General features: G+C 33.9%; 1 protein-coding gene across 1 annotated transcript; it reads left to right on the forward strand.

Annotated features, from left to right (window-relative positions):
* The first annotated feature begins 150 nt into the window (after positions 1-150).
* LOC128209092 (putative lipid scramblase CLPTM1) lies at positions 151-13302 on the forward strand. The gene is made up of 14 exons (XM_052912941.1): positions 151-252; positions 2754-2960; positions 3671-3826; positions 4343-4460; positions 5418-5503; positions 6307-6424; positions 7009-7114; positions 7596-7737; positions 8656-8749; positions 9220-9410; positions 9692-9787; positions 9985-10120; positions 10510-10677; positions 11534-13302. Exons 1-14 carry the CDS (start codon positions 169-171, stop codon positions 11764-11766), a joined length of 1935 nt encoding a protein of 644 aa, XP_052768901.1. The 5' UTR covers positions 151-168; the 3' UTR covers positions 11767-13302.
* Positions 13303-13709: the final 407 nt, after the last annotated feature.

Consider the following 13709-nt stretch of genomic DNA (forward strand, 5'->3'; position numbering starts at 1 on the left):
AATACGTTCTTAATATTCTCCACAACTCATTTAAATTTTGCAAAAAAAATAAATAAACCACGTAAACCAATTATTAATTATTTATCTACTTAACTGATAAAATCCAGTGTAAGTATATAACCATGTATTTGTTTAACACATTATTTTATTAGAGATTATTGAATAATCATGGCGGACACAGGAGACGTTGCTGTCATATCTAACACAGAAAATGTCGCTCAAGCTGCGCAAAATGGAGATCCTGCACAAGAAGTCTGTAAATTCACTGAATAATATTATATGTTAATGAAAAAAATCAAGAAATACACACATGAGTCTCGAAAATCGCTTTGAGACGAGTGTGAAATTTTGAAATGAGCCTGAGGCCACATGTACATTGTCTGATCAAGTCATACTGGAAGATTTTGTGTTGAGTCACGGTGCCTTGTTCAAAATCGTTTCACATATTGATTAATCTCTTTGACTTTAGTCATATTTTTCTTGGAATCCCTGATATACATTTTAATATGATAAATGATCTGTTAGTCATGATCTAAAGATATTAGATTAGTACTGTAAGTACTGTGATTTACCATGATTTATTCCATTAGTCACTAGAAATAGAAGTTGCAAAATTCTCTAATTGTCATTGAGTATTGACGCCAGTGTCAGATACTGAATTTCATTTCTGAACCTAGGCAAAATATTACATTTGATTAAATAGAATTGAATGTCTTCATCAAAGATCATATATCCCGGAACAACCTATTTTCGACCGCCCCTTAAAAATAGGTGAAACACTTCTATTAGGTGTCACTTCTGGTAAAAATAAGCTTCAATTTTAAACCTTAAGAGTAGAACTGTCAGAAAACTTCATTTCGAAAAGAAGGGAATACTAGTGTTACAAAAACTTCAGTTTTACTTGAAACAACACCAATTAGTCATTTTCGATTAATGCCAAATTGAACCCTTCATTTAGAATGATTTCACATGTAAAATACTTTTTTTAAATCGTGTTGTTTTTGTTTATCATTTCTACCACAGCCTAATACCTAGTATAGTGCATAACATTAAAAGCGCATCAAAATATGGTACAGTACACTCAAGGAGTTAGACCCACTTTTCTCGCTCACTCCGAGGGAAAAAGTTGATGATCGCGGGTTTCCTCCGAGGGTAAAACTGTTGCCCTCGCTAAAATCCCTCCGAGTGGCTGGCTTACTGCCGAGTTTAATATGAACGATAGCGTTGAGGATCGTCCGATTTTATGATCCCGCGGCGGAACTCGGAGTCTAATGAGATAAGCAAGAAATCATTCTTGTTTAGAAGTTATTTATTTTTATGCTTATGCACATTGTTAAGCGTAAAAGATTCTTACATGTACCAACGTTTAATTTGTATTTATGTCCGTAAACGCCAATTGAATATTGTCTTGAATTATAAACATTGAATCATTAAAGTATATCCACTAAGTTATTGCATCATAAAGCAGCCGACTATTTACACGATTCTGAACCATGACCTCTGACGTCAAGTGCGTGATCAATACCATATAGAATATACTATTTATTATTGGTGGTTAAAAATAGCTATGATGTTTCATGGAATTTTCCGCAGAAAACGAGGCAAGAAGGCCTTCAAAACCATGTGCTGTGAACTTTGAACGCGTGTTTGACCTCCTGATTTTCTGAAAATGTGTAACCTAGAATTTCTCGGAAGAAATGTGTTCTATCAGTCATTAGCAAAAACACGTTTATAAGATGCATGTGCAACTAGTGAAATACGACTGCATTCTTGTAGTAAGCTAACTTCATGCAAAACGGGCAGAGGAAGAAGCAGTTTACTGTAGCCGTCGTAATCGGTTGAAAATTTTAATAAAATAAATATAACTTTACTGCAGTAGCGTCTTTTCTTATCTAGTGTCCACAGAGTTTCGAGGAGTTAACCCCTCCGAGGAACGCCGAGTTCGTTATTCTTCGGTCGACTGATCACCCTCCGAGGGCCTTAAATTCAAATTCCGAGGAACGCGGACAGTCGATTAAATCATTGTGTTGGCCGCGATAGCAATAATCCGCGGAGGGAAACAGAAAGTGGGTCTAACTTGTTGAGTGTACTGTATATTGCTTATTCTAAAATTAATTAAATTTATCTACAGGTAACTATAAAGTTTTACATATTGTTACATATTGCAGCCTATGCAGGTCATATGAGGCTCATTCAGAGTTGGGTCAGTGATACCAGGGTTCATGATGATTGAATTTATCATTTTGTACCCATGTGAAAGCCATAAGAAGGGATGATGCATATCTCTTGTGGTGATAAGTAACTATAAAGTGACTGTATGGCAAATATGTAAACATTTAATTACTTTAAAAACAAAACAAACTTAAAACAGTTAAAACAAGTTATACAAATTAAAATGAAAACTATTGTGCACAAACTTTTGTTGTGAAGTATGTATAGTTAAAGGTCATGGTCGAAAACAAGTTGTATTTAGGTCAAATACAATATGTGACAGACCCCATTTTGGATGCGTAATGTAAACAACAGATGATTGAAAAATAATTTATTTTAATTTTTCAAAGATGAATGATTGCTTTAAATGGTACTCTCAAACATTTATCTTTAACAATCACTTATTTATGATTGAAATATAAACAATCCTTAGGTGTTCGAAAACAGGTTGCGCTGGGATATATTGTGTTGCATTTAAAAGAATATAAGATCATTGCACATGATAGGTAATATCATATGATTAGTATTATTTTTTGTTTTAGGCACAACAGCCAGCTCAGCAGCAGGGATTTTTTGGTATTGTGAAAGGTCTTGTCATTAGGATGGCGATTATCTACATGATCAGTAGCTTCTTCCGTAGGGGAAGCACACCAACCACGCCTCCAGCTGATGGCTCTAACCCTAGTGCGGGAGCAAGCACTGGTGGATATGTCTACACAACCAATCAATTTGAAAAGGGCACATTTTTGGTATATCTATAATAAAAAGTTACTTATTTAAAAAATACTGTACTCCACAAAAAGTCACCAATTACTACAAATTTTATAATACAAATTTAACAATATGAAGAGAATAGAAAGAGGTTGTGACTCTTTTGTTGCAATTCATGAAATTCAAACAGCGTTTTACACTCCGAAAGACACCAAATTCATCAAGGGATTCCAGAACCGCCTTAACCTTTTGGCAGAATGTTAGACAGAAACCCAAAATTCAAGTTCAAGCAGAAATTAATTAACAATGGAAAAAAAATGATTTCCTTCGGAGATGATTTACTAATATAGTGCATATCATTGGTTTTGATAGTCAACTTATGGTTTCATGTTTTTGTTGATCTGCAGTCAACTTATGGTTTCATGTTTTTGTTGATCTGCATTTTATTCATTTGTAATTAATACTTTAATTAATTATGGCCTTTTAATTTCCCAACTTTTTCGACCTTGTAATTTATATTCTTGCAGATGATTTTCTTAGTTCGTTTTGCATGTAGATTATTTCACAATGCCAGTATATAACAGTCACTTTAAGGTTCATTTCTTTGCTTCATTTACCATGTTTAATAGTTCCTTGAAAATTATGGTTTCCCATCAATCTTTTAGGGACAATTATAAATCAGTCACAGTGACACTTTACTACAGTTTTCACTTAGCCTTTCAATGTATAATATCTTATCTGGTTTCAGGACATGTATGTGTACATCACAGAGCTTGAAAAAATGAATAATTTCTCAGAGGATTCCCTGTTCTGGGCAAAGAAAGGGCTGATGTATGGTGACTGGGAGGCGGGACCCAATGGAGATGGCACATTTGAGTACTCAGGGAAAATACCAGCTTCACCTGTATGACTTACTTTTATATATTAATGTACACAAATATTGCAATAAGATGGATAGGGTGAATGCCATAAATTGAGAGCAACATTGAAATATTACACAAACACTATGACATATACTTTACTTCCCTACATAGTAATAGAAAGAAACATTAAAAATATATTATTAAATTAACTTCTCACACTTCTGGCATTTATTTCGCAAACTATGCTATGGAGCTTTTAACCTGCTTTAGTGCAGTCACTTGTCAAAGAAAACCTGTTCATGTCTAACCAATTTTTCAGTCTTATTGCACCAGTGACTGTTTCTAAGCTCTAAGCTTCATATGCGTATAAGGTTTCATAGAATTTCAGCAACACAATTATTTAACATTCAAGTATAACTGAATATCTATTGAATCATTTGTTTAAGTTATCCAAATTATTAAAGTAGATATAAATTAATGCATTGGTTGATAATCAAATAATTGTGTCGCATAAAATCAGATAACTAAATTTGAAAGTACTTATGATTCTTTTACAGACTGTACAAAACAATGGTTCTCTCTACCTACATGTGTATGTTGTTAAGGAAGGAAATTCACCAGATCCTAAAAATAAAGGAAGATATAGCAAGAGGGATACAGTTTACAGATCTATAAGTAAGTGACTCAGCTTGGATAAGAAATGTGTTATGTTTGATAGGGAAAATTTGAAAATGTTGGATGTAAAAAGTTTCTGTCAAGACTTCTACAATAATTATCAATGGTAAGGTAATAAACATGTATGCAGGATGAAAATGCATTAACTGGAGGTAGATGATGTGCCAAAACAATTGTGACCTCAGTTATTTTTCTACATTTTTCCCCTCATTTTACGATTATCAAATTGATTTGTTCATAATATTTCCCTTTTAAAGAAGGAAAATTCATTCTTTTTTTTTTGCACTATTCTTTAAAATTGAGGGCACATAATTTATACTGGCTATGTGAAATTGTGCACTACACATGAATCTTAACTCTTCAATCAATGGTAAATTGGTTGCAAAGTTATCTTCTTGGTATTTGGTTTTCATGAAAAAAATATTTTCAGGGCATATCTCAGAACCTTATGGAAGGCTCCAATTTTTGTAGAGCTGTGTCCCTTTGTCCTGAAAATGTCGAAGTCTAACTCAGAAATTACTGAAAGGAAATCATAGAAACCTCATACATGTACATTGATATATGGCAAAGTGATGTTGTGCACTGCGCATTTTGGTTAAAAAGTCTTCCCTTGTTAGGAGTTTTCTTCAAAGAGAATGTATCAAAAGGCTATGAAGGATTACAATGAAAATTGAAACATAAATAGATGACAATCTTGATTGTGAACTTAACAAGAATTGTGAATTTTGGAGGCCCATTGTATCTCTCCTTTCTTACGGATTTTCTTCAAATAAAATGAGACTGTACCCAGCTGTGCCTCTTATGTCCCTGTGTCTGGACCGAGATACCACATTCCCCGATTAAACATTACTCTGAAACTACTGAAAGGAATTTTGCAACTATCTGATCATTTAATTTTCTCCCCTTGTATTTTTTCCCAATGCATTTATATTGATTTCTCTCTTTTGCCTGTTTTAGGATTGAACAAGTTCAAGAAGAGAAAGTTCCATGAGACGAAGAATCTGCTCACCGGGGAGACTGATGTTCATCCTGATCTCATCAAGGTACACTACTTGAGTGTGATTTTTGTATCCATGCATGGCCTGTACTCATTTATGTCATTTACATCCAATCGTTTCTATTTATGGATGAAGGGCAAATTTCATATTTGCCTTCACACCTTAACCCTTCAGTTTGATTTTTTCTATGCAGGACCCTTATGTACATAAATGTCTGGTTTCTTGAAAAGCGTGTCAGACTTAATTTTCGAGGGTCAAATAAAGGCCCTGATTTGCAGTGTTAAGTCAATTACTCAGATTGTAAGTGAATACACCCTAAGACTTTACTTCAGATACATGTATATTGAAGAATGGGGCCCTTAATCAATGGAAGAAATTAGGTCTGATATTCAGTAACATAAACAAGCAAATGAACATTTCTCAAGCGGAATGATTCTGCCTTTTTACCAATTTTGGGGAAAATTTCTTTGAGAACTTTTTCAAATATAATGGGAACAAATGGAGTAACTTATAATAAAGCAGTAAACATGTCTCTCATTTTTTTTATGAAAAGAGAGAATTATAGAGGCTTAATTGGGGTTAAAAAACAGGGTCTGGCTCTTGGGGAAGTAGCCGGGTATTGGCAGGGAAAAAGGGTAAACAGGCCCTGCAGTGCTTTACTGTTATTCAAATTGTTAAATATTGAAAGCAAACACGTTTCAGTTTTCATCATGGGAAAGTATGCACCAAACTGTGGCACCTATCATCTGTTTGTGAATTAAAATATTTTGGCAATGAATTTCTAACCATTTTCTTTTTGTCAATCAAGGAAAATCTAGAAAATAATCTTTTTAATTCTTATTTTACAGAAGGAGAACTCATCTAGTTTTGAGATCCTTTCCCATTGGCATCCAAACATGACCTTGAATTTGCTAGATGACCACACCTCTTGGGTCAGAGGTCAGATACCAGCACCACTCGATGAATGTAAGATTATTTACTTTGAGTGAGGTTAAGTTGGTGTTTACCAGGCTGGGTTTCTCCTGGTAAGGTGGTCATCAAACTGGACAAGTTGGTTTTCTCTAGTTAACCCTATGCCAACAAGAATAATTGATACATTTTGTAATAACTTGTGTAACAGTTGATGGTGTCTACAATTCATCATCTGTTACTCAAAGTTGATCGTGCTTGGCTTTATTCAGACAATTGATGACCTTTTGTCATTAGTTCTAATGGAATCAGCTGATCAAAGAAATGTGTATCTCCATATGTGTTGTAAATACAATGTATTATAGAAAACAGTGTTTTCTTGATTTCAAGTGTATTCACCGAAATGCATTAGGGTTATTGCCTGTAAACTTACAACAACCCCAGGAAGGTACTTTTAAATTGGACCATCCTCTTTAGAAGTTTATTTAACGTAAAAAAAAAAGCCAAAAAATAAAAAGGAACCTCTCTCTTCAGAATATCTTGAGTTGCCTTCCTATTGTGACTTGCATGCATGAATCATAAATGGAATAGCCATTATAAATGTAATTGTTGATGTTTATATTTTCCCATCTCTTTTCCAGTTGTAGAGTTTGTGCCCGGTACAATCAACAAGTACTGGCCAGTGCTGTACTTCAACAACTACTGGAACCTGAACAGCGAGTACATGCCCATAAATGAAACTGTGAAGTAAGTACCAGGGACATGGGTATAGATAAATTGAATTGGACTGAGATATCTAGATAATACTCTTTTTTATTCAATTTTCTTAAAGCGTTTATAACGGTTTAAGCCATAAAACATTTCGAACGGAAATCATCAGTTATCATGCTTTCTTATGAGTGTTACATGATTCATCAAGTTTTGGCCCATCAGTACCCGGTAAAATCAATTTTAAAAAAAGACCTAGGTAATGAGTTCAATAATCAGTGGCTAATGTTGAAAGAAGAATGTTTTAAACATAAGAATAAAAGTCTCATCAAACAGCTTGCTATGTGTATGTGACTTAATACAGCAATATAGTATGTCAATGATATGGTCTGCTGGTCTTTGGCAGGATTTTAATTTTCAACAGCTATGAGCAAATAGCTTATAATGTAATAAAGTAAAGTTTAATATGCTTTTCATCAATGCTTTTCTTCACATGATAACAATTTTTTTTTTGTTACAGAGAGTTGAACTTAACGCTGACATACAGCCCTATATCGCTGTTCCGTTGGCAGATGTATGCGGCGCAGAACATGCGTAACAAGTGGACCAGTATGCTTGGCTCCGATATGGGCGATGAAGACAGTGATCAGGATTCACTCAAGGTGTCTTTTCAGGTTTTTTGTATGCATGTAGTAGGTGCTATTAATGGAGGTTGAATTAAAGTTTTTTTCCAAAGTCTCAGCTTCAAAATTGGTGATGAAGGCAACCACCAGGCTTCAAGGTATCATTTTCAGTTTTTAATGATAAGTGTGCGTGTGGATGTGCTATTAATGGAGGTAAAAAATCTTTGAAAATGATGTTCCAAATACTTAGCTCCGATATTGGTGATGACAAAACCAGCCAGGATTTCCTCAAGGTACTTTTATATCATGGGCTGTTTGCAACACTGTAGTAACTCATTAGGGGGCCCTCTAATCCATGCGTGTACAACAAAATTTTGTAAGATCAAATATTTCAGTTGATACTAAGAAAGTGTCGCAAATGGAATGGAAAGATTTTATTGCAAAATCAAATAATCAGTGCATAAACTAACCAATTACCAATAAAGCTCTTTAAAAGTTTCGAAATAGATATTAATAATTTGAACTAATCAGAAAATTTGATTGGGAACAGGGATTTTATGCTACATGAGTCAATATGGTGACCCCTATATCCCCAGATATGATTTTTTGGGGGCTATATATAAATTTGCTTCAAACTTGAAGTCAGGGCTTTTTAAAGACACTTGCTTCTGTGGCAGGGGTGCATCACACCCTTTAATACCCATTTGGAGCCTAAAACACCATGGTCAATCACTAAATTGATTTCATTCTTACAGCTGTCGGGTCATTCAACCCCTGGAAACTTAGATCATTGAAGAGTAAAGGCCTTTTTTCAATTGGGGAAAACAACAAACAGATGTTTATCTTTGCTATGTTGCACTCTTGTTACAGTATGTGATTCTGTCTCAACAGATACCTGCTACTGCAGAAACCTATGATAAGTCACACTCTTTATTAATAAACTGTGATTTTTTCCAGACTGCTGTCCTGGAGACCAACCCCTATCTGCTAGCTTTGACCATTATAGTCTCCATTATTCACAGTGTGTTTGAGTTCCTTGCATTTAAAAATGGTAAGTTAATAATGTATGTCTGGCTTATTGTCTCAAAACGGCTGAGACATAATTTATTACATCATTAAGATTCCAAACTTACTTATTATGATATCATTATTGTTCTTTGCAAAACTTTTATTGAATATCAATATTTCTTAAAAAAATGACATATTTCTTGGAAATGCAGCCTCTAGCTTCTATGTAGTTCTTGTTTCATGTGTTCTCTGGTGTTTAATAAGGTTATCCATCAATACTATTAAAACCTTGTGCTGTTATAAAACTAAAGCATTAAATAGATGGCAGCTTGCATAATAGATGGTAGATTAATTTGCTTCTTGTGTCAATATATTATTTATATTAAGTATAAGAAAAAGTAATTTTGTCTAAAAAAAATTCAACACACATCCATTTATCCATTCTTTCTGTTTTATCCACAAAAATCTATTCAATCTAAAACTATCCTCAAAGTAAAATTTCTATATCCACAGATATCCAGTTCTGGAAAAGTAGGAAGTCTCTGGAGGGTTTGTCCGTCCGTTCAGTGTTCTTTAACGTATTCCAGTCCGCTGTTGTCGTCTTGTATGTGCTTGATAATGAAACTAACACAGTCGTCAGGATCAGTGTGTTTATAGGTCTTGCTATTGAGATATGGAAAATACACAAAGTCATAAATGTCAAGGTGAGTACACTTTTTAGCTTTGTCAAGTTGAGTTAGTAGATTGTGTTTCAAAAGTATCATATAAGAGCCCTTATTAGCAGCAACCTGAATTTCAAAAGCTTTTGGTTTAGAATGGAGGAAGTTAACAAACAGAAAATTAGTAAAAGAACATTTATAGCAATGTTGTCATGGGTTTAATCCCCACTAAATGCACAGCGAATTGTGAAGCCTGTTTTGCTTGAAATATGACCTGCAAATGTATTAGAATACATGGATTACATTTCATTTCTCATTTTCTTCAGGTGGACAGAGAGAATAAACTGTTAGGGTTGATACCAAGAGTGAGTTTGGAAGACAAGTCCACATATACAGAGTCACAAACCAGGGAATATGATAGAGTAAGAGACCCCTCTGATTATTTGGAAGAGGTTTCAGCGATTTCTTCGTAAATTAACTGCATTAACAGGCTGTTTCCTCTTTAGTAGCAAAAAAGCCTACAGTTTTCCCAAACATATTTTATATCTGCAAATTACTTCATATAGAAGTCAAAATAAATTAAAGACTGAACACTTTATGTCATCCATTTTCTTTCCAGTTGGCGTTCAGGTACCTGTCATGGCTTCTGTACCCACTACTGGCCTGCTATGCTGTGTACTCTGTTGTCTATGTGGAACAAAGAGGCTGGTACTCATGGGTACTCAATATGATGTATGGTTTCCTACTCACTTTCGGTAAGTTCTCGGGTGGAGTATATAACTGAAAGATAATTGAGTTTTACCTTTTTTATTTTTCAGAAATTCAAGTTATTATCATAACCTTTTATTATTAAACAAATTATACTTAAACAAAATAATGTGATAGGCTTGATCCTGTTATAAGAGACTTAGTCTACAAAATCGGTTCAAGAAATAGAGGCTAGTATTTGCACTTTCATCAATGTTTTTCCCTGGTTTCTGCCATAAGGGCTAGAGCATGATTTTATCAGCTTCTGGTGTTTGTTTTAATCCATCTTATTCTGATAGATGGTTTAAAAGAAAGTACTGTGTCTGAGGTAAAGGTTTTGCCACCAATGTACATATGAGACATGCTAAATAGCTCTTACCAAAATACTTGTTTCCAGGTTTTATCATGATGACACCACAGCTGTTTATCAACTATAAGCTGAAGTCTGTCGCCCATCTTCCATGGAGAATGTTGACGTACAAGGCACTCAATACCTTCATTGACGATATATTTGCATTTGTTATAAAAATGCCGACCCTCTACAGAATAGGATGTCTTAGAGATGGTAAGTATATATGGGTCAACAGAAATCATTATGGGGCCCACCAAAATTTACCAATCCCATTGCAAACTAATCAATAGCTAGCGTCTGGCATGGTGGTACTGAGCGATGATGATAGGTGAGGATTGGCGAGGGGTCAAATTCAACCAAACACATTACTTGTATTTAGAACTTAAAATCACAAGGCAACCTATGATGTGCATTTATTTTGACGCACTGAGAATTGCACATAATTTTAAATCGTGAAATACAGATGCTCTTTGTTTACAAATACCCTGAAGACATAATTAGTGTACAGTGACTAAATAGTAATGCATAGACAATGTAAATACTGTTTTGCCATTTATTTAAAAGAACATTGGAGGAATTAAGATGTGCCATTGGAAATCTTCGTAATGCATAGACACCATGCTTTAACCTTATAAACTTTAACCTCCAGTCATTGTTTACCTCCAGTCAAATTCTAACATGTTTTAGTAAAATGAGACGAAAAATAATTAATACAATTTCGCTTGTTTGTGACATGGCACAAAAGTTGGTTTCAAGAACAACAAGATAGCTAGAGAATTACCATTTTACTCTTCCTTCTGTTAGGGAAATACAATGATTACCAGGGACAGAATGGATCTGGCACTAAAAAAAAAAGTTTCTTTGTTTTGACTCTGGTCATTTTTATTAGCACCAGGCAAAGGGACAGCAAGATATTTTGACTACCAGATATTTAGCTTTTCTATCTGATTTAAGATCCAGTAGTCTGAAAGACTATCTGATAAGTTTATATGTTAGTGTCTAACCCTGAGAAAAGCCAGCAATTTTTTAAGCTTCTGTTTTAAAGTTTGTGATATTACTTCTTCTTCAGACATCATCTTCTTCATATACCTCTACCAGAAGTATATATACAGGGTGGACCCTACAAGAGTCAATGAGTTTGGGGTCAGTCAAGAAATGTTGGAGGAAAACGGGGAGGCCAAGGCCATAAAAGATGGCGTCGAGGACAAGGGAGATAATTCTGATTCTAAGGATGATAACTCTGTAGAACCTGAGGAAATTCCTGCGATGCCAAAATCAGCGGAAGAAAAGAAAAAGGACTGATGTGTTATGACAGCGTTAGAATTCTGTGTTTTATAGTATGGTCGCAGAGATTATGTTTGTAGTCGATTTGGAAGAAAAAGGTTTTATAAAGATGTTAAACTTTTAGGATTTTTGTATTAAAGATAAAGAGTTTTAATAGTGTTCCTACTGTTAAGACTATGAAGGGAGAATTTCTGATTATTGTCAAACTTTGTTATTTGATCAGTTGTCTTTCCACTTTCCACTGTAGACCGAAGTTTTTGTCAGTCATTTTGTGTCAGTAGAGTCTATTAAGACTTTTAAAAATTGTTGTTACTTTGCACATAATCCCCAAAATCGTTATTTAATTCTGTATTGTGTTCATGTTTACTGTTACATGTATGACCATAAACTTGTAACTGAAAGTAGCATAAAATGTTGATACAAATATTTATAAAATATTTGATATTATGGTTGCCTGTGTTTCCCAATAGAAATGTCATCACCTTTCTTGTAGTGCACATATTGTATAAAACTGTTTTGATAAGGTTTTATCACCAGGCCCTAAATATCATGAAAATACTTCAAGTAATTTCTCAGCCTCGATTTCTACTCATTTTTACTATGTTAAAACATAGCCTGGTTCAAAATCTTAAATGTTGTACTTACTACTCTATTTAAAACAAACCATTTTGTTACAGATGTTGAAACAAATATTTGGTCAATAATGTAAGACATATTTCTTGAAAAAAAGTGTTTCAGAAATTGCACCATTTTTTTAAATTTGTACTCCTATTGTTTTAAGCATAATAAATGACACCATATTTGGATACCAAAACGTGATAATTATAAAATATTTAGAAATAGACACATAAATCAGAATTTCAGAAACACAATTTATTTTCTTTCTCCATTATATGGTACATTTGATATTTATTGGGGTTCTTACGTTCAGGATTAGTCCTTATATCAGAACTGAGAGGTTTAAACAAAAGACTATTGTACAGTTGTAAAGATTGTTTGCTTTTTGTTTGGACATTTGCATTAAAATAGTAGGAAGTATCTTGAAAGGAATATAAATGACTTTGGAAACAATTTTAAAAGGGGTTTAAGACCCTTTACCCTGAATGCCTCATATAGACCCCAGATATCTTTCAGAACTGACAGTAATCAGCTGTAAGAACTCATGTTTTAATTAACTAACTTGTTTTCTGATACTTGAGTCTTTTTTAACTTACATGTATAACAGTTGTAATGGAAAATCCTGAGACTTCACCTATTTTGACTGTCAAATATTAGTACCTAGCAGAATATGACCTATGTACCTTATACTTAAACAGAGGAATTATAATGCTGTTAAGAACACAACTTCTTGGGGTCACTGCCTCCCTCTACTGTCTGGCAGAGACTCAATCTGTCATGGAAATTTTGATATAATCTTAAGGAATCCTATGTACAAATTATCTCTATTCCATCAGCCATTGATAATAATGCGACTTTTTGAAACCTGGTGAGCCTGTATAACTTTGTTCTCATTGGCAAGGGTATGGCTTTGTAATTGCTTATTTGTAAAATAAATGAGAAAAAAAACAACATTAAAGATATTGGTATCGTAGATGGTATTTTTGTTCTTATTCCAATTGAAATGACCTATTATGCCATCTTTCAGGGCAAAAATAGTTTGTGATACGTTTTTCAATGTATTTTTTACCCATTATTTTTCTACTTAAAAATTCCTTTCAAATGATTCCACATTGAAACACAGTCACCAAGCATCAAAAGTTTATGCAAACCTAGAACTATTTGTATTGTTCATAAACCCAATGTTTGAAACCAAATAATGAACATGCATAATTGTAAATAGCTTTAAATTTACTATCAGATGATGTATTCCATGATCGATCTTAAAGAGTACTCTTAGGATTGATAAATAGTTCATTTCATTTTTATTTCTGATTCTAAACTTACAGATAGATAGTTTGTCC

Source organism: Mya arenaria, chromosome 11 (assembly GCF_026914265.1).
Source record: "Mya arenaria isolate MELC-2E11 chromosome 11, ASM2691426v1".
NCBI classification, from domain to species: domain Eukaryota; kingdom Metazoa; phylum Mollusca; class Bivalvia; order Myida; family Myidae; genus Mya; species Mya arenaria.

Excerpts from the sequence above, each read along its gene's own strand:
- LOC128209092 (XM_052912941.1), top strand. The coding sequence starts at position 169 with ATGGCGGACACAGGAGACGTTGCTGTCATATCTAACACAGAAAATGTC. Across the intron at positions 2,961-3,670 it reads TTGAAAAGGGCACATTTTTG|GACATGTATGTGTACATCAC; the intron begins GTATATCTATAA and ends ATCTGGTTTCAG. Across the intron at positions 5,504-6,306 it reads TTCATCCTGATCTCATCAAG|AAGGAGAACTCATCTAGTTT; the intron begins GTACACTACTTG and ends CTTATTTTACAG.